This window comes from Ambystoma mexicanum, chromosome 2p (assembly GCF_040938575.1).
Source record: "Ambystoma mexicanum isolate Mex_15411 chromosome 2p, UKY_AmexF1_1, whole genome shotgun sequence".
NCBI lineage: Eukaryota > Metazoa > Chordata > Amphibia > Caudata > Ambystomatidae > Ambystoma > Ambystoma mexicanum.
The window spans coordinates 531,804,977-531,826,598 of record NC_090923.1 but is presented as its reverse complement, the minus strand read 5'-3'; the positions used below and the strand labels follow the sequence as shown (position 1 = coordinate 531,826,598).

General features: G+C 46.3%; 1 protein-coding gene across 3 annotated transcripts in view; it reads left to right on the top strand.

Annotated features, from left to right (window-relative positions):
• The window catches only part of ACAD9 (acyl-CoA dehydrogenase family member 9), a 1,303,923-nt gene that overhangs the window by 697,855 nt on the left and 584,446 nt on the right, over positions 1-21,622 (top strand). For 2 of the 3 annotated variants that reach the window (XM_069643962.1, XM_069643963.1), the window contains exon 11: positions 17,395-17,514. The exons of the other annotated variant lie outside the window; for it this stretch is intronic. In XM_069643962.1, coding sequence (XP_069500063.1) covers positions 17,395-17,514 — 120 coding nt within the window. The remainder of the gene's footprint in view (positions 1-17,394; positions 17,515-21,622) is intronic. 3 annotated transcript variants of the gene reach the window in all.

The window sequence follows — 21,622 nt, the reverse complement described above, 5'->3', positions numbered from 1 at the left end:
AGCATGGAAACTGCTCTCCTGAACATCTGTGAAGACCTGCTCTCAAACCTTGACTCCAATACCCTTTGTCCTCATCTTACTTGATCTCTCTTCTGCCTTTGACACGGTCAACCATGCCATCCTGCTCAACCTTTTCCGTGATAACCTGGTTATCACCGATCAGGCCCTGACCTGGCTGACCATTTCCTCTCCGATTGACTCTCCGAGGTCCAACTTGGGTCCTTCCTCTCCTCTATCTCTACCTGTGGTGTTCCCCAGGGGTCTAACCACTCTCCCTGGCAATTAAACCAATACCTAGCACTCCTTGACTACCCCATTGCCGCTCTCTGCCCAACTTTCAGTACTATGCGGACGACACTCAGCTCATTTTCTGGCTCCCTTCTGCCACTTCTTCTCCTTCTTTCATCTGACTGTCTGTCCGCTATCCAGGAGTGGTGTGCTGCCAATGATCTCTACCTTAAGGCCAGTAAGACTGAGATTCTCCTCATCGCCACACCTGCTCCCTCCTTTCCTATCACTCTCTGGCCGGCCTCTCTTAGCCCTCTTCCTTCCCCCACCTGTGAGGCTAAAAACCTCGGGATCATCTTCGACTCCACACCCTTCTTCTCTCCTCACATCTCTGACACCTCTAAGAAGTCACACTACCAGCTGCACCTCCTCAGAGGTATTCTTCCTTTCCTCTCATTCCCCCAGAAGCTCACTGTCTCCAGAACTCTGGTTCTCTCTAGGCTCGACTACTGCAACAGCTTCTTTCTAAATCTGCCTGCTTCTACCCTCCGCCCTCTGCAACTCATCCAGAACAGGACTGCGAGACTTGTCTTTGGCCTCAAGCCCAGGGATCGTATCTCTCCAGGACTGAAGTCTCTGCACTGGCTCCCAGTGGCTGCATGGATTAAGTTTAAAATCCTCTGCATTGTCCACAAGGCCTTCTGGGGCCTGGGGCCTCAATACCTTCAACTCTCTCTTCCTAAGTTTGAAGTTTGATTTATTTGTAAAGCGCACCAGGCCCGTGGGCAACCGGGCGCATAATCATGAGTACAGGTTACAGCAATATACACAGGGCTAAATTTACAAGTAGTGCAAGAGCAGGATACAAATTATACATGGCAAATATACATACATACATAAAAAATATACACAAATGAGATATATACAGATAAGGAACAGACTGGCGTGGGACCTTATGCTTTCTGGGTGAACAGCCAAGATTTGGCTTTGTACTTTAGAAAGGATGGTTCAGTTCTTATGTGGGTTGGCAGAGTGTTCCACAGTTTGGACGCTAGGACGGGGAAGCTCACGCCACCCGCTTTTTGGAGTTTGAATCTGGGCAGAGTAAGGCTGTGAGTTTGGGCTGATCTGATAGGACAGGAGGAGGAATGAAGTGTAAGGCGAGATGAGAGGTAGGGTGGGGCATTGTTGTTCAGACATTTGTGGGTCAGGGCTAGCGTTTTCAAGGCAATTCTATGTTTTACCGGGAGCCAGCGTAGGTCAGATCTGAAAGTGGAGACATGGGACCGTCTGGGAATATTGAGGGCTGCCCTTATGGCATTATTTTGAATAGTTTGTATTTTGTTAAGGTTAGACTGGCTGGTCCCTAGGTATAGGGCACTACAATAGTCTATTTTGGACAAGATAAGAGTTCTGGCCAGAGTAGTGCAATTGTGAGTGTTCAGAAAAGGTCTGCAGGCGGTGATAAGTTTGCATGTGTAGGCCGAGCTCGACCTAACAGAATTTGTTTGTCTGTTCAGGGATAATGTGGAGTCTAAGTAGACGCCTAATGTTTTGGTGTCTTTGGTAACCTTGATGACATTGCCGTTAATAGTGAAGGCCTTGTAGGCTTGGTTTAATTTAAGGCGATGAGTGGATCCTAGTAGTAGGAGCTCCGTCTTATCGTCGTTAAGGCATAGTTCGTGTTGAGCCATCCAGGCCTGGATGACCAAGTAGACATCATTCAAAGCTTTGGTGTCGGCTGTGTAGTCACCAGTGTTGGGGATGAGTATCTGGGTGTCATCCGCGTAGTTAGTGTAGGCTACACCCAGATAGTCAAGCACATCGAAAAGGGGCTTAGTGAATACATTGTACAGTGTGGGCGGCACACAAGAGCCTTGGGGAACGCCACAGAGAATAGGAGAGGGGTCGGCCGATGCTGAAGGTGAAAATACCTGCATAGGTCTGTTACTTAGGAACGAATGGATCCAGGCATTAGCAGAGTCGGAAAAGTATGCAGCCGATTTGAGATGTTGGCAGAGTATTTGGTGGTTGACCAGATCAAATGCCGCAGAGAGGTTGAGGAGGAGGAGGAGTAGATCAAGCTTCCCGTTGTCCTTTAGTGTCTCCATCTGGGTTTTCAGATCAATCAGGGCTGATTCTGTGCCGTGTTTAGGGCGGAAACCTGATTGTCTTAGCCCCAGAAGTTTGTTGGAATTCGAGGTAGTCTTGGATCTGCAGGTAGGCTGCGCGATCAAGAATCTTAAGCAGGAACGGGACCGTGGTGATGGGTCTGAAGTTAGTTGGGATGTTAGGGTCAAGGGAAGGGTTTTTAAGTAAAGGGATTACCCAGGCATCCTTAAGGTTGTCAGGGACTATCCCCGTTTTGAAGGAGGCATTTATGAAAGATGTGATGAATGGGGCAAGGTGGTGCGAGGCTTCCTTGATGATAGAAGCTAGGCAGGGGTCTCCTTGGCAATTGGACGGTTTGAGGTTGTTTATGATTCCTTCTACTTCAGGGATGGTGAGAGGGGAGAAGGCGAATGGCTTAAAAGATAGGTTGGTGTTCGGAGCCAAGTGTGGCTGTGAGCAGTGATTGGTCCGAATGTAGTGACTTTTGTTTATCACTAATTTTTGTTTGAAGGGTGGCAATTTTGCCCAGGAGTGCTGACTGGATGTTAGTGCACCAGTTGCTGTCTTTGGGACAGGAGTCTGGGGCGGCTACAGGTGACTCTAGTTCCTTAAGGATTTTGAATAATTCCTTGGTGTTTGATTGTGCAGGAGCGATATGGTTGTTGTAAGAGTCCTTTTTGGCCTGCAGAAGAGCTTCTTTGTAATTAAGGGTGGCTAAAAGAAGGCTGTCCTTGTGTGTGTCAGAAGGGTGGCTTTCCAACGCGCCTCTGCATTACGTTTCTCTTTGCGTAGCACTCTGAGCTGCGGTGTAAACCACGAGTTGAGGTGCGTGTGTTGTTTGGGGCTCCTGAGTTTGAGTGGGGCGATGGAGTTTATGGCTGAGAGAACTGACTGGTTGTAGATGTTGGCTAGGAAAGTGGTGTCAGAACAGGATTCAGAGGCATTATTGAGCGTAGGGAGGATGAGAGGGAGTAACTTTTCAGTAGTTATGTTCTTTTTGTTTCTGGTGAGGATGGCTGGGGCGACAGGAGGCGCTGGGGATGTGGCTGCTTCGATGCTGAAGGTGATAATGTGATGGTCCGACCAAACGCAGGGAGCGCTGGAGAGTAGAGAATATCTTCCTTCTCAAGCTCTTAGCTCATCTGCTTCCAACTCCCTCAGGGGCAGTCGCTTCTCCAAGCAACGAGTTGGTGGTAGATCTTTTTCTTCGGCTGGGGCCTCCTTCTGGAACAGCCTCCCTGAAACTTGAGTAGAACCATCGCCGGTTCCGGAAGCACCTCAAGACCTTCCTCTTTGCTTCTGCTTTCTCTCCTCCTCTACCCTGCTGAACTCCTGACTGAAACTGCACTGGTCACCTGGCTACCCTCTTATCTCGGTCCCCTCCCCCACCAGCTGCACACCTTCACTGCCCCCCGGGCAACCCCTGCACTTGGGGGCTGTTTCCGTATCCCTACAGTCCCCACCAGCTATTGACACTTGATGTCTGCACTTACCCCTGCACTTGCCAAAAGCTGGCCACACTTTTTCCCTATTGTTTTATTATTTATTACTGTTGATCCGATGTACTGCACTGCCCCCTCACCCTTCCCCCCCCTGCACTTGCGCGATCTCAATGTCACCTGGCCTAGTCAGATCATTGTCTGTCTTCCCTCTGTCCCCCCCCCTTGCCTCGTCACGCCTTGAAACACTTGTGTATAGGCGCGTTATAAATGCCCTATCCTATCATACCTCATTGGGTTTTTTGCAAACACAATTCTTTTGTCTTATTCTCGTTGGTTTCATCTACTATTCCATTAGTTATTACCGCCCTAGTACTTATCTTAGGCTAAATCGATGCTGCCTGCGAGTACTCCATTCGGGTTTCCTTTAGACCAGGCACTAACAAAGTGGCAGCTACTGACTGTAGGACTTCCGCGCCTTCCCGAGACTCCTGGGCGCCTGTGGTCATGGACTAGGGATAGGTTGTTGCAACTGTATTGATTGCCTCGTTCGTGGCTCCACAGTAGCAGTCGTATCTTCCTCGTTCCTACTTCCCTTCAGGGTGGTGTTACTGCTTTCAGTTAAATCTACCATTTGATTCAATGGCGATGGCAATAGATTGTTTCACACCCGACATTCTTTTATTAAATTTATCTTTGATTATAAGCTCTAGGTATTATGTAGTAGTTTCAATACCCAGGCCAAGCTATTATCCAGATGGCTCTGGATACCCGTAATAAACCCCTCGACAAACAGCATCTTGGTGTGCATCATTGCGATAATTGTAGTTTGGTCTTTCACTTGCTCACTTATATTCTCATACATTTTCATGAAATGCGCCAGTGTGATAGATGGCCCCGCAACGGTGCTAGTATCCAAGCCTTGTTGATCAGATGACCCATCACCAACTTCTTCCAAGACCAGTTTAGGGGGTCTCCAGGGCTCTGTAAGGGTTGTTTGGTCAAATGACTTTGGGTGAAGTATGTTAATCTACTCCAAACTTGATATCCAGGCTCTTTTAGAAGCCCCATTATTTTTACTTATGGTCTCCTCCCTTTCTGGAGACTCAATATGTTGCTGCCACAATTGGTTATTATAATATCGTGTAGGACTATTGTCCGATACTAAAACCCCTGCATCCAGAGCTGCTAGATCGGCAGCCCATATCTCCAAGGATTCTCTTGTCTTATTGAAAAGGCCCTGCTCATTCCTCATGGCCACAGGAGCAGAGTCTATCGACTCAGTAATTTGAATGTGGTCGACAGGTTGACCTGTTCTTGGTGGTTCCCACTGGTCATTAGGCTTTGACTCTCCTCAACAAAACTCACGCTCATGCATGACGTCGGGTCAGGATCGATGGTCAAAGTACTTTCAAAAAGAGCACAGTCGGAAACTTCTCCCTGCGGGCTCAGATTGTCGCCCACACTTGTAACAGCAGGCAAAGCTTCTTGTCTGCCATTTGATGGCGGTTTCTTGTAAAAAAAATAGACGTTGACTTGCTAATAAAGCAGTTGATGTTGATGTTAGGCACGTTGGTTTCCATATGTTTTTAGTTACCTGCTTGGGCCATTTCTTGTGACAGAACTCTTCCTTGCACCCCCAATGTGCTGTGGGATATTTGACTAATTTCGCGGCGCCAGACTTTTAGGTTGAAATAATCAGGCTTTCAGTCTTGCCGCCTTTTCTGAATCATTCGAAGTGGTCCCTGAACCCCCCCTCCCCCCCCCTCCAGTTCACCAAGTACTGGTACTTTAGTAGGTTGGTTAAGTGCGTTGAAGCAATAGACTTGAGAATTAGGGGGCGACGGCTCAGTTGTAGTGAACCTACAGCCCCTCCTTATTTATTCAGCTGCGAGCCTGTACTCGTCCCCACCACAGTCTGATCTATGCGCTGTGGGTGTGTGCCAAGAGGACCCCGCTTAAAGATGTTACTGATACCAGCGGACACTGGCTCCACATCACATCTTTGTTGGCCCTCCTCTTGCAAGGCTTTCAAATTATTAGTAAGAGTGGTGGCCGCCATTTGTGATGCAGGGGTATACCTGCCTAGGGAAATGGCTTAATTTGGTTTATCATTAGTTTCGGCCTTCTCTGCAGCGTTGCAAGTAACACTATATGGCTGGCTACAATTAGATGGACTCTGAGCCAGCTCCTCCATGTCCCCCACAGTACAATGAGCATTCGTAGCATCCATCAAAAGTCTACTTGCTCCGATCCTGACCTGAATGTTAAACGGGCTGCCAGATCTCCTCCAGGTCGACTGATCCAGATTACGGTCCATTAGCGCCCTCTCACTCAGCATCCGGGCCCGACTCACCTCCAGGGAGGGCAGCGCTTAAGTAGCGTTTCTTCCCCCATTTCCAACAGACGTCGCGCCGGGCAGCAGCTTCTCTGGTGATCCTTCTGGATTGGTGCTGGTAAAAGTGCTGGGGGTTGGCTGGATGGTAGTGGCCATACCACCTTGCTGTGCTAACCCCACCTGACACCGGCTGCACAGACTGCAACTCTGTGTCAACTCTGCCAGGGCTGCTTTAATTAAAAAAAGATCAATGTAAAAATAAGTGCCTAAGCATTCCGGCTGGCAGACGAAGATGGAGGCTCTAGCATGTCGGGATGGTCAAAATAACCATAGTGAAACCTGAAGTTCAAAAATATGACAAATAAACCAAATTGTACCTTTTGTAGTCCTCAGTGTTTTATACTGATATTATTTTTTAAACATCTCTGGGACTCTGAGGGTCTCTTGTAGTCGCAGATGGGGGATGCTGTAGGTGGGAGCACACCATAGATATTTTCATTTGGCGACACAGGAATAACATTAGCTAATTATCTTTTTCACCAAAAACTATCATAAGAAAATAGGCACAGTCCAGCTATCATTGTGTGATGAAGGCTAAGAGTAAGGTAACAAATACGACCACACCTCACTAATTTGTGTTCTGTAAATCCATGATTTTACATTTTAAAAACACGATTGGCTAAACATGTTTGGTTTAAAAAACTTTCCAAGAGGTTGGGAGTTTTATCCCTAAATGCTTGTTTTTAGCAACTGCACTGAACGTGACTTGTACAAGAATGTTTTGCTACTCTCAGATTGCATAAAAATAGTCCTTTGTAGGTAGGTGAGAAGGTATGAATATACACGTTTCTCCTTGAAAATGATAGCAAAATATAGTTTCCAAATCATTTTGAAAAGAAAATTGGTTCATTTTAAATCATTATCCTCTGTTCAGCTCATGGTCAAAGCATGAGCCCATTTACAGGCATGACCTGTTCCCTTCAGCAGCCACACAAGTTTATAATTATCACGCAGCAGCTCATAATGCAGATCAATTGAGCCTGAAGCTCATCCAATCACACAATAAGAAAGATCATGATAGTTATCCAAATCATGTTATGTCGCTTATAGGATTAAATTGTGTCCCTCCATAATTAGCTCATGGTATTGCCCTAGCATAACTGTAGGATGGTAATGTTTGCTCAAGATAGTTATAGGTTACCACATTTTCCCTCATCCTACTATTCATTATAGTAAGCTTCATTTGTCAACATATGTTCATCTTTTGCCAGCATACGCTGAATATTTGGGTTCAACGCGGCGAGGGCAATGTGGCGTTGATGGATAGCCAAGCGCAAGTCCCCAACCTCGGAAGGTTGTCCGGCAGGGCAGCTATGGGGAAGACCCCCGGCGACACGAGCGCTACCCACACCACTTCCAGCAAACAAAGGTCCAACCAAGACTCGACGTGCACGTCGAGTTCTCGGAAAGAGGCATGTAGAGAACGGTCCACCGAGTCAGTGTCCTCTGGACGTTCGCGTTCGAGATCGCCTCATGACACCAGGCAACCCTCCACTGTTGCTAAGAGTGCCTCGCTCCCCTTAGTGACTGAGGTTCGGTCGTCGGAGGACGACGCCGACCTCTACCCCCAGGCCGCACTCCAGGAGTCGGCGTCTGCAGGCAGCGCGAAGGCTGCTACCAAATCCCTTACACTCTCCAGAAACAGGGACTCTACCCCCGAATTTCGGAGCCAGGCATCGAAAAGCTCTGATAGGGCCCAAAAATCGGGGAAACACTCTTCCACCCACGGGGAGGGGGGAAAACAATGAAGTAAGCAGTCCCAGCCTACTTCCACTCCTAAACTACATTCTACTCCACCTAAACAGACAGACGTCTCAGTCTCTTGTCCCTAAGGCCCCTATTCAGGCCAGTAGGTCTAGTCAGGATAAAACAGGGAAAGCACTCCAGGAAAGAGTTATTCCCAGTTCAAGGGAATGGTCCAGTGATGACATAGACAGAGTAATGTCAAGGATGTCATCATTGGCAGATTTCTACGCCAAAAACCCGGAGCACTTTCTCTCTTATACCCCAGAAGGGTCAACTCCCTCAGGCTCTAAGGATCCAATACCCCCAAGTAAGAAGTCCCGGGGTGAAGCACCAACTCAGTCTTCAGACCCCTTCTATATACAGCCCTATTCTCAATATCAGGAAAATCCATCCTTTGGTGAGGATCCAGATGTGGGCATGTTCGAAGAACAAATTGGGACTATTATGGGGATGATGAGGACCAAGAAGAGGAGGAGGATGACCCAGATACATACAGGGTAGATTCCCTGGTAGAGAAAGAGCCCGCAGTTACCGACTCCCCTGTCGACAACCAGCCTCTCCTGAATGAGGTCCTGTCCAGAGCGGCACAGCACTTCCACATCGACACCCAAGGTGCTCAGGAAGAGAGGGACCTTGCAGAGGAACTGGTGGGAGAAAGGAGACCTGTTGCTCAGGCCATCCCTATCCTTAAGTCAATACAAAGGAGGATAGACCTTTCCCTTGTTAACCCCAATCTCAATAGGGCAGTAAAACCCCAGAATTGAAAAGCTTTTCAGGGCAGCCCAATCTGACCCACTGTACATAAGGGGACATCTTAAACCGGACTCCCTGCATGTTACAAACACCCGTAAGAGGGTGGGAACACCCTTGTCATCGTCCAAAGCTCCCCCCGACAAGGAGAGCAAGAAGATTTATGGCTTGGGCAGGAAAGTAGCCTCCACTTCCGCCTACCAGGCAAGGATTGCAAACTCCACCACCCTGCTGGCTAGTTACAACTGCCACCACTGGGAAGAAGTCGCGGCTCTCATAGACTCTGCCCCAGAACCCTTAAAAAGCCAATTGGCACGAGTTTCGGCAGAGGGGAGAGCCGTGTCAGGTTGCATTTTAAAATCAAACTTTGATGCCGCGGATAACGCCGGCAGATTAATTGCTGAGAGCACGGTCATCAAGAGGCATGCTTGGCTACGGCAGTCTGGTTTCAAGGCCGAGACCCAAGCATCATTGATAGATAAGCCGGTGGAGCCGGATCTATTGTTTGGAAAGGCGGTCGAGGACGCGCTGAAGAATGCCAAGGACGAGTACGAGACACTCAAGTCCCTAGGGCAACTAACTAACCAACAAACCCCCTAACCAGAGAGGGAATGGACATTTTCATCGGCCTCACGGACAAAACTCCCAAAGAGGCTCAAACTATTCCCAAGGCCAGGGTACTCCATGGAACACTAACCAGCAGTCTACCCAGAGTTATGGCAGGGGTAACAAAAGAGGTCGTGGTAGGGGTAGAGGCAGTCCCAATAAAGGAGGACACTGCTGTCCACAGTGTCCGCAGGATACTGCATAGAACTCCTAGAGCGTCCCCGAAACCACCCTCCACGAAAAAGAATACACTCCTTAGACCACCAAAAGATCTTACTCGAAGAGATCGAAAATCTTCTCGCAAAGGACGCGATAGAACTCGTCCCGGGACACCAGGTAAACAAGGGTATTTATTCAACTTACTTCCTTGTGCCAAAAAAAGATTTGACAATGCGCCCAGTATTGGACTTACGGCCTGCAAACAAATATGTCAAGCCCCAAAAATTCTGCATGACTACTCTCGAAGAGGTAATTCCCCTCCTACAAAAGGGAGATTACATGGAAACATTGGATATGAAAGATGCCTATTTTCATATTTCCATGTTCCCAGCGCACAGAAAATATCTGCGCTTCAAGGTGGACAGTCAGCACTACCAGTTCAAGGTACTGCCCTTCGGGATAGCCTCGGCTCCAAGGGTATTCACCAAGGTACTGGCGGTGGCGGCGGAACACCTACGCAGGGAGGCAATCCCAGTGTACCCTTATCTGGACGACTGGCTCATCACGGGGGAGACCCCAGTAATTTGCAGGACAAACATTCAAAGAACTATCGACCTCCTCTTCGAATTGGGCTGCTCCATAAACGAGGAAAAAACAAGTCTGATGCCCAGCACCTCTAAGCAGTTCCTAGGAGCTGTTCTAAATACTCAAGAGGGGTTGGCTTTTCCTTCAGAGGAAAGAATTCGGAATATACTACTGCAAATTCCGCAATATCAAACCGGTTGTTACGCTCACCTGACTCCCACGGAGGCGCTGGCCTGGTTCGCGCTGCTGTGACCTCTTCTAAGGTGATGCGCAGGGTTCGGAAGACGGACTGGACCGGGCACCCAAATCTGGCTTGTCTGGCTCGCAGAAGTATCCTTCTGTAGGGGAAAATAGGGGATTAACTGTCTGCGGGGTAATGCAATCGGCCTCCCACTTTCCCCTCTCACCCTCCTTGAAACCCTTCTGTGATTTCTCGTAGCGTCTCACCTTAGGGTCTGGAAGGACGAGCTCGTCATCCTGCTTCTGATGCAGGGGCGCGTTGGTGTCAAGTTACTTCACTGGATTTTCGGATTGGTGAGAACCAAACTTGCTTGGCTTCCAGGTAAGTTTTTTGATAAGAGGTTCCCCTTGTGTCCATGCATTAATGTACTAATGCTAGTGTCTTTTTCCCCATAGGGGCCGGGGTACGGAATGCCGGGGAACAGGCACCGACCCGAGATGAGAGGTGAAATCCTTGTAGAAATCCGGTAAGTCTTTAATGAGCGTTTTTTGGTAATGTCTTTTCATTCGCTCATTAACGCTGATGTCTCTTTTTCCCCTTAGGGGCCGGGGTCTGGAAATGCCAGGATGCGGCACGGACCTGAAATGAAGAGGGAATGAATCAACAGGTAAGTCTTAACATGGAGATTTAGCTTTCCTTATTCCCTTCCCTCTCTCACCTTTTGTTATGGTCTTTTTCTCCCTAGGCGCTGGGGCGTGACTGCGAATCCGGATGATCGCTGCTGAACATGGAGGCGCTCTGTAAAGGTGAGTGGAATGCGGCGCTGCAGCGATGGACGCGATGAGTTTTTAAATTAAAGTCTTCCTTTTCAGGATTGTCGGCGAGATGTCTCCGGGATGCGGATTTTAGCAGGTAAGGACTTTTCCTTCTTCTGTTCTCTTCTTCTCTTCCTTTGCAGGTGATCCAGGATGCTGGCAGGCGTGGCAGAAGTCAGGATGCAGGAGCAGACACAGTGAGCGTCCAGCTGCTAGATGCAGAACAACACAAAGCACGTGTGGCTGTTCGGGTGGGGTTTAAATAGCCTTGGAAGAAGTTCCAGGTATGTATCCTTCCACGCCCGGATGGTAAATTAGTCCCACAGGTAAAGTAGTTCCTTTCAGGCCTCAGGGAGGCCGGGATCCTGCAGCATGGTCTGCATCAGGTAAGTGCACCCAAGCATTCCCATAATGAGCCTGGCGCCTATGGCGCCAGGACTGATGTCTTTTATGAGCCTGACGCCATAGGCGCCAGGACACTGTCCAAAGGGCCCCTATATGGGGTTGCTGGGTCCTTCCTTGGGGACTGGATGTCCGCTTTCGGGGACGCCGGACTTGAACCGGCTCCCCGGGAGCGGGCATCATGACACCGGTCGCCAGATAACCGTACGCAAAGCAATGCGTTTGCTGGGCATGATGGCGTCATGTATTTACCTGGTCCCCCACGCGCGCCTGCGCATGCGTACCATGCAAGAATGGTTGGCGAAACTGTGGTCTCAGGCAAGTGGTCAATGGGACGATCTAGTGGTCGTTTCGCCAACACTTGTACAAAGCTTCCACTGGTCGACAAGAGGCAATCTATCCAAGGGGAAACCCTTTTACCATCCCGAGATACAGGAGGTAGTCACGACGGACGCATGCCTGACAGGATGAGGAGCTCACCATCTCCACAACACAGCTCAGGGTCTCTGGTCTCACACAGTGGCCAAGAATTGCATCAACCTGCTAGAGCTTCTGGCAGTTTTCAGAGCATTTCAAGCGTTCGAGCCCCACCTACTGAACCTGTCGGTGCAGATCCGGACAGACAGCATGACAGCCATGTTCTACCTGAACAAGCAAGGAGGGACTTGTTCGCCAAATCTGTCCAGACGTGCCCAGAAAATATGGATATGGGCACTCAGACGGGACATCTTTCTGTCATCTCAACATGTTCCAGGGGAGCTCAATTCTCTAGCGGACGCTTTGAGCAGAGATCCCCTCCAGGAGGAACACAAATGGTGTCTACATAGAGAAATCGTAGAAGATCTCGTCTCTCAGTGGGGTTTCCCCACTATAGACCTATTCGCCACAAGCGAAAACAGACAGTGCCCAGGATTCGCATCCAGGTTTCCCCAACCAGACTCCCTGGGGAACGCCCTGTGGATGAACTGGTCAGGGATGTTTGCGTATGCTTTTCCACCAACTCCTCATCAGGAAGGTGGTGAACAAGATGAACAGAGAGTCGATGACGCTCGTCTTAGTTGCTCCCATGTGGGCGTACAAACTGTGTTTTTAACCGTTGCAGCCTCTCGGTGTGCGATCCTATCAAACTCCCGGGCTGGTACAATCTTTTGTCCCAGCACCAAGGTCAGAAGGTGCATCCTCTACCCAACTCCATGAACCTAGCAGCATGGCTCCTGAGGTCATAGAGTTTGGACATCTCAATTTACCACAGAGGTGTATGGACATCCTAAAAGAGTCTAAGAAACCGAACACGAGGCATTGGTACTTCGACAAATGGAAGAGATTCTTTATCTGGTGCCAGAATAAACAAATCAACCCAGTTGATTGCACTCCTTCCACAATCGTGACATACATGCTCCACCTGCTGGACGCAGGGTTGGTTTTCAACTCACTAAAGGTACACCTGGCAGCACTGTCAGCGTAGACCACCTAACATAGCAAGGTGTCGTGGTGGAAGGTACCCGTGGTTAAAGCCTTCATGGAGGGAGTAAAGAGACTTCATCTTCCTATATCTAACCCACCACCAGGATAGGACCTGAATGTGGTGCTATCTAAACTCATGGGCCCCCCCATTCGAGCCCATGCATAAGACAAGTCTCAAACACCTGACCTATAAGACTGCCTTCTTAGTAGCCATTACATCCATAAGAAGGGTCAGTGAAATTCAGGCTCTGTCAGTGCAGGATCCTTTCTTTACTATTCATAAGGATAAGCTGGTTTTACGGACACACCCTAGGTTCTCACCTAAGTTTATTTCTAAATTCCATGTAAACCAGTCCATCGAGCTTCCGGCTTTCTTCCAAAACCCACAAAGCTCGGATGAGGTTAAACTACACACCTTAGATGTGCGTAGGGTGGTCCTTTACTATGTAAACAAGACCAGACCGCTTAGGAAAACAGATCAACTGTTTGTCTCCGTAGCCACAGGCAAAGAGGGAGATCGCGTCTCTAAGGGTGCCATCTCCAAGTGGATTGTCAACTGTGTCCAGTTGTGTTACTCTTTCTGACAAAACTTTGCCTTTTACGCCTAGAGCCCACTCGACAAGAGGCATTGGGGCCACTCTGGCTTTCATTGCAAATGTTCCCCTTGACACCATTTGCAAAGAAGCTACTTGGAGCTCTATTTACACTTTTACTCAGCACTACTGCATTGACACCCATTCCAAGACAGATACTCAAGTGGGACCAGCGGTTCTAAGACATTTATTTGCTCATGACCCTTCTCAAATCCCACCTCCTTCTAACACTGCTCGCTAATCTATGCACAGCATGTGATCTAAGCAGATTCCACAAGCCTCAGAAGGGATACATTACTCACCGTAATCGTATTTCTGATGCTTGTATCTGCTTAGATTCACATGCGACCCACCCTTCCTCCCCTCTGAGAGAAGGCGCATGGATGCGTGTAGTCTTATCTTATCTATCTTCTATCTGCTTGGATCATCTGTACTCACGCTGCTACTCATGCTACCTCATGTCAGAAAAAATACAATTTGAGGGTCCTAGACGCGTGAGGGATCATGGGTACAGTGGACGTCACACTAGGGATAGTATTACTGGCACGCCCTGTGTCGACGCCCATTTTCGAGTTTTGAAAAACAAACTGTAATACTCCGCAGCTTCCACTAGATGTCGGCCTACGCACAGCATGTGAATCTAAGCAGATACAAGCATCAGAAATACGATTACGGTGAGTAATGTATCCCATATGCTTCTCATTTGACTTTACAGAATATGCAAATTACCAGCATGGATTCATAAATTGAATTCATAATTTGTTAGAATTATCACAATAATAAAATGTGTACTTTATGGAAATGCTTACAATTTCACTAGTCAGGAAATGATTATAGTTTCATTAACCTGCTTGTCATGTTTTTACCCTTAATTTGCTAGTATGTTAATCATTTGATCAGCCTATTATTTAATTTTTGAGTATATTTCATTTACGTTTCTCAGAATATGCTTGTCTTTTTATTTGCTCAGTGAATGCTCTGTCGATTCACAGGATCTCGTCACTTCTCCCCAGAGGGGAGCCCTTCCCTATGAGGTTAGGGAGGCAAGGCCGCTGCCGAATAGTCACCGTAGGGGTGGTAATAAGCAGGAGGACCTCATGGGTATAAGGACTCCGTCCCATGAAAGACCTCCCTAAACCATTGTGCCCAGAAGCTATGGCCCTATTGACTCCTTCTCCCTCCCATCCTGAAAATACAACTGTGTGTTATTGTGAATTCCCTACTATCTCACCTGTAGGATCAGATAGGACTGAGACGAAGAAGAACCAAAGAAACATACAGAACAGTATTAAGTGTTACCAAAGTACTGTGACGAGGTGACCAATAGAAGCAGGAAGATAACTTCAGAGTCAGTGATGACAGACATTGACGCCACACTGGGGCGTTTAAAGCAATATAAAGTAAAGACAGGAAGGACTAAGTGTGTTCGAGAGCACGCAGAGCAGCGAGGGAATCTGGCGTCCTTCCTGCAAGGCCCAGCAAATTCAAACCTGTTCTTCCAGAAGTATCGAGAGACAGTGGTTTTCAGAAGAAGAAGCTGAAATTAACCATGCAAGCCAGAGTAACCCAGACTCGTTGCAGAAGCAGGAAGAATCCAACGGTGGCGTGGCTTCTCCAAGGTAGACCATGTGGTCCTTAAAACACGCTGAGACCACTGCAGAAACCTGTTGCCCATAAAACTCGCCAAGACCACTGCAGCAATGGAGCTGCACTGACCAAAGAGGAGGAAAGTAGAAATACGTGCTGAACATGTGCAGAACCAACAGTGACCTGGGCCCCTGAAAAGAACTGGTAGCGCTCCCAAGTGAAGATACAGATAACAGGATGTGTGGGCTAGCTGGGTGGGGCCCAGGGAACCCAAAGAGTCCAGTATTCCTCGAGAGTGATCTCCCTCATCACAATAGTGATTCCCAACGAACCAAGAGTCCAGTATTCTTTGGGAGTTATCTCCTTCGTTTCAGTGGTGACCTGAAAAACCATAAATCTCAAGAAGGACTCAGAAGTGAACTCTCTCATCACAGGAAACCCAACATATGTGAAAGATACCAAAAGGACCAATAACTGTCAGGGTGTAATCTCCCCAATAGTCAAGAAATAAAATGTCTTCACAAAGTACCAGCAATAGAAGAAGTGTGGCTAAAGCCGTAACAATGTTTGCAAATCCTTGGGAGGAATTAAAGAGACTTCTAAAAGACTGTACAAAGAACTATCAAGGAACAGTCTCTCCAAACTCTCGCAGATGGACCAGGAGAAGGCAGTCATTCTCCTGGTCTAAGTGTATTTGGTAAATCAGGCCCTGTTGGAAGAGGCTGCAGGCTGCTGTTAAGTCAACTTAAAACTGTATTGTGCACAAGGAGAAGGGAGCCATTCAATGAATCCTTTTTGGTTTACTTCATAGCGGTAGTGATAGAGTAGTTGGTATTGACAGAGGATGGTATATTGTTTTTTTTTTATTTTTTCTTGCCTCCAGATGAGCACCCGAGTTATTCTGTGTTGAGGTAGGAAACCTCTCTAGAAATAGGGCGAGGGAGTTCCTTTTCGCCACAATGAGATTTGCATTGCTACAGAAAATGTGCACATTTCAGCACAACCCATTGTCTCCAATCCATTCCTCACACCTGGAATTCTCACTTCAGAATTGCAAGGTGCCATCAAGAGTTCCATCCCTTTCTTGGGTTGTATATACATTGGTTGAAGAGGTGTAGGGATAATGTAGTTTGATGTCTGTTGGGTGAGGTATTAGATTGCTGTGTACAAGTGACTTATTACATAGATGTATAATGTGTTTCAGCATAGAAGTTGAGTGTGCTAGTGCAGGGAGTGTTGTGGAGGGCCTGGTAGGCAATGTAATCACATGCGTATGTGGCAAACAATTGGATGGGGTTCCACTTGGCCAATCTTTAGTTGTAGAGTCTTTTGGGTGATATGTTTCTGAGAAGATGCCATGAGGAATCCAGGCTCCTCTGACGGTGGGCAGTGACTTTTTCTGGGTGAGTGAGTTAGGAACACTGCACCGAGTGGATAGGTAGCATGCTGCACTGGGTACCAGGTAGTCAGTGGTAGAGTATGCAGTTGTGATCTTAGAGTCCTTTGCCAAAAGCATTAGGAGAACTGCATTTCTTGGATCCTCAAGCAGCTAGTCTCTCTGACATTTGCACCATTGGATCACGTTTAGTGTTTCAGTGTCCATAATTTGGATCTTTTGTACAGTGTATTTCATTTCGTGTCTGTACTGTTCGTTTTGGTTGCAGAAATTTTTGAGTTTGTCTATACTTTGTTTTAGAAAAGAAAAATTAGAAGAAAAAGATATATATATATATATATTTGTTTTTTTACAAACCTTTAAAAAGAGAGAGAAGAAAATAACAAACAATAAAAGAAGAATACACCTCTTTACGTCCAGTTAGTTATCAAAGCCACCTCTTTCATCAACAAGGTACACATAATTTCGCCACATCAATTAGTGAACAGTCTTTACATCCAGACTCTCCTTTAGTACACAGAGAAAAGTGACCAAAGCACATAACACAGATCTGTTTGAACCATCAAACAGAGCTCTCCACCAGTCCTCTCGAGATAATAACTGAAATTTCTTTGTTACTGGGCCAAAAATGGTGTTTCTTTGTTGCTCTAGCCCAGAGCACATCATTGTCAAATGTTTGAGAATTTCATTGGTGGTTCCACAGAATCGGCACGATAGATCCGAGTCGTCAAACTGGGACCAGAAGCTTAAGCGCTCCTTAGTAGGTAGTGCATTGAGCCTGAACTGCATGTATAAGATTCTTGACCGTAGAAAAAGATATTTGTTTTTAACTAATAATCACAATTATCCCGTTTTATTTATATTACGTGCTGAATTCTATATTACATTTGTTCTTTTATGTGTGAATGCTTATGTGTGCCCTATCATTCTCAGGAAAAATTTGCTTTAATGGCCCAGAAAGCATTTGTAATGGAGAGCATGGCATACCTGACTGCTGGGATGATGGACAGACCTGGGTTGCCGGACTGCTCTATTGAAGCTGCAATGGTTAAGGTAATATGTTGTTAAAAGTGACTGCATTGCAATCATTCTTTGACCCACAGATCCCCTCTGTGGAACGTATGAGAAACTGTGGTACTGCATTGGCTTCATGACAGTATTATTTCTGCCTGGCTAAGAATCAAACAAGAAACAATCAGTAGTTGGATTGAAAATAAACTCCATTAAAGACTTTTTTTTACCAATGACTACTACTTCACATGGCCTCTATTGGCTGACTTATTTCTCCAGGAGTGCATGCACACTATGGGTCTAATTTTAAATGAACCTGTAAATACCACAGAGCAGAGTGCTTACAATTGAACCTCTACATTTAAACAATCCTGAATTTACATGGATTCCTATGGAATCCACCTTCTTTTCTCAGTTGCAAAAAACATGAATATTCTGTAGTAATACATAGTTTACCCACCTGCATCAAAATCTCTTTTGACTGGAGATTCTGTTACATTTGTGACAAGGTGTGGATGAAGGTGATAGATTCTGTAATAAATAGTCATATACCATTTACATTACATGTTACAGATCTTGCAGAATCCCACGTTGCATATAAAACATGTTAAACATTGTACACATGATTTTACGCTCCTTGTTGAAAGCCCTACACTTATTGTGTGCTCTGTGATGAATCCTGTGGAGTCTTTACTAAACCCCAGCCAAAAGTCTCCACCCATGTGGCCAGGGGAAGGCAGCCGCTTCCTGAACCTAACCCTGGGGGTGGCAACATTGGGGGGGGGGGGGAATCACATGGGTGGAGACGGTTGTCAAGGGGAATTGGTTACTCCGCTAGGAGAGACGCGGTATTCACCCTCTTCTGAGGATGAAAGTCCAGAATATCCAAATACCTAATGTCATGCTGTCGGTGTATAATTGTGTATAATTCCCTCTCCTAGAACTACCCAAAACACATAATATAAAAAGTCTGCTAAACAGCATAAAACTGGTACATTTGGGGTTCAGAAGTAAATATAAAAACCTCTAAGTGTTATGATTCTGCCTTATATATAGAGGTCCTAAACACAAATCTAGATCAATTATTTTTACAACCTCCTTAAAGTTGACAGATCTCAGTTCACTAATCTGTTTAAGAAAACTAAATGTACAAAGACCAAAAACATTATGGACTTGAGAACGCATAATGCCTGTGGTACTGGGACAACAAGAGGGACTCGAGAGTTGATGAAGATTACAGGGACCATGAAGTTTAATGAGCAGTCTAGTTGTTGTGGTACAAAGCATTTAAATGCCAGAATGAGTTTGAAGTGGCAGAAGAAGAGGCAGAAGCGGCAGCAGTGGCAGGAGCAGAGGCAGTAGCATGTGTGAATGTGGGAGGCACTGTGGAGGCGGAGGAAGCACCAGCCGGGGCCGACATGGGAGAAGTCTCGTGGTTGTGCAGAGCGAGCGCTGCTGGAAGTGGCTTTGGGGAAAGCTACACCGTGTGGGAGACGAGCGTCCAACATGCCGTGACCCGCTCCGGTAAAGAAGCAGATCCGGAGGCCTTGCACAGCTGTCAGAGCTCACCTGAAGGAGTGTGCCGGCCGCGACAGTCAGACCAGAGCTGGCAGCCGGGTCACAAAAGACTCTTAAGTAAAACTAATGACTTTGAATACCGAACAAATGAAATGAAGCACACTGGGTGCAACACCCATGATAAGGGATACCAATTTGGGAATAATTGTAACCCGCATTGCCAGAAGCTAACATGCTGCAAAAGATGGATACAAAGGCAGCCAGGGCACAACTCTCATGATAAGGGATACCATTTGGGAATAATTGTAACCCGCATTGCCAGAAGCTAAGATGCTGCAAAAGATGGATACAAGGGCAGCCAGGGCACAACTCTCATGATAAGGGATACCATTTGGGGATAATTATAACCCGCATTGCCAGCAACAAGAGGTTGCATGAGAAACATACAAAGGCTACAGGAGCATAACTTTCCTTATATGAGATGTCAATCAGGAGAAGCTTGTAACCTGCAGTGCCAAGAGCCTATAGAAGAGTAATACAGTGGCAACCAGGGCACAACTTCCCTTTTTATAAAATATCTATTTGGTGAGAACTGTAACCCATGTTATCAAGAGACTTTAATGAGAAGCAGTTATTGTTTGAACCTCCTCACATGGGATGCTGGTGTGGAGAATCTTGAAGCAGGCATTACCACTGAACACAATTGTAGTTGTAGTAGTTAGTCCTGGCAGGCGAGTGTACCAGGAAAGAAGAAGAAAAGGTGTTTAGGAAAGAACTTGGTAGGTAATTCTTTCACCTTTCTTGATGAGCTGTTGCATTCCTATGCTATCCTGACAGAGCTTCCTTTGAAGACGTGTGATGTGCTAATAATTACTTGGCCTCTGTGAAGAGAACAATTGTCTTGGTTTATGAGCTTGTGTTTCGGTTGAGAGATATTTACTTTGCCAAGCAAGAGACTGTGGAAAATAACAGTCGTTTTGATTTGTGACCAAGCATTTGTGAAAGAGACATTTCTTGCAAAGTGGAAGGAACCAGTGAAAGGAAACGATTTTTTGTGCTATGTTGAATGGAACTTTGTTATTGCACAGAACTTATTGGAACTGAACCTTGCTCTTTCTAAAGCCTTTGCGTTTGAATTGGTATACCATTTTGTGGAAATAAAAATGGCCAGACAGTCCTTGTATGATTTTGTTGTGTACTAGTGTGAGGATCAGCTACTAGGTCCCTTTTCTTTAGTTTTAGTTTGTTTGCCAGGCATGACCATTCTTATTAGGTTAGGGAAAGATAGACATTTTATCTCACTGCTTTTTATTTAATAAAATGGCAACTTTGAGAAAACAATACCTTTTCTCGTATTTCTTGCCCCTCACAGCTCCCAGTATTCTGGCAATTAAGCCATCCTGTTCTGAATGATTGATGGAAATTACGCAACAGCTGTCCAACCTACACACCTGTACACTTGTCAATCTTCATATAAATATTCAGCAAAGAGTTTTGTCTTTATGATTTACAGTCAAATGCATCCCTTCATTCCTTTTGTAAATACTGAAATGATAGTGTCCAAGAAAGAAGAGTGGTACACCCTCCCCTCCAAAACACCATTGAATACTTTAGCCGAGAATTGTGCCAGTAGCCCCCATATCCTTTATGAAAAGTTTTTGAAGCTATCCCCCCAGAGGCTTCCCAGTAGCCATGTGCCTGTGTCCTATAACTTCTCAGACCTCCCTTTCCAAAATACTTCATCAAATCCTATGGCATTTTTCCATGAACATGTAAGCATATTTAGGCTTTCCAAATCTGTTCCTCCGATTCCCCTTCCTCATCTTTGTACAACCCTTCATAAAACTGAGGAAGTAGCTGGCCACTTCCAACGGGTATGAGAACCTACTCCCCGATGAATCTCCTTTAGCTACACTGTTTTCTAATTGTTGAGCCTCAAATTTATTCGCCAGTATCGCGACTGCCTTATCCCCATTCTCATAAAATCTGTTACAAGAAGCTACATTTTCTGAAAACCTCCATCACTGGGATCTTGAGCTCTTGCCACATTCGGATCACTGTGAGAAGGTGCCCTTAATTCTGTCTGTCTCTTGAAGCCTCCAACCCCTGTATGTCCTTTGTTTCTTTTTTTTAAAATAATTTGTTTATTGGGTTTTACAAACGGAATACTTCGGAGTAACATGTGTCCTCAAAAATACCTTCACCCTCCCCTTTGATCCAACTCAGATACTCAAATATAGACCCATTAGGATCCACCTCTATGAGGGTGCTTCAACATTAATCATCAGTACCTCTGAAGCTTTCAACAAAACTCAACCACAGCAATAGTTCGTACTGGTGTCCATCAATGTATTCCTTCATGGGGGAAGATTGTCCAGCGATGTTAGTAGGTCATTAAGGAGCATGCCCCATTTCCGCTCCAAGACCTCCAAGTCCTCACTCTTTCCCGGCTTATGTATTACTGCCTTTTCTGCTGTTACCCACTTTAATAAATCTTCTGACCATTGGTCCAGCAGAGGTCTTTTAGGGCACTTCCACAAGATGGCCATGTGACGCTTCGCTAATACCAACAGAAAAAATGATATTTTGTTTGTGCGCCTTCTTTTCTTACCATCCGGAAGCACCCTCAATC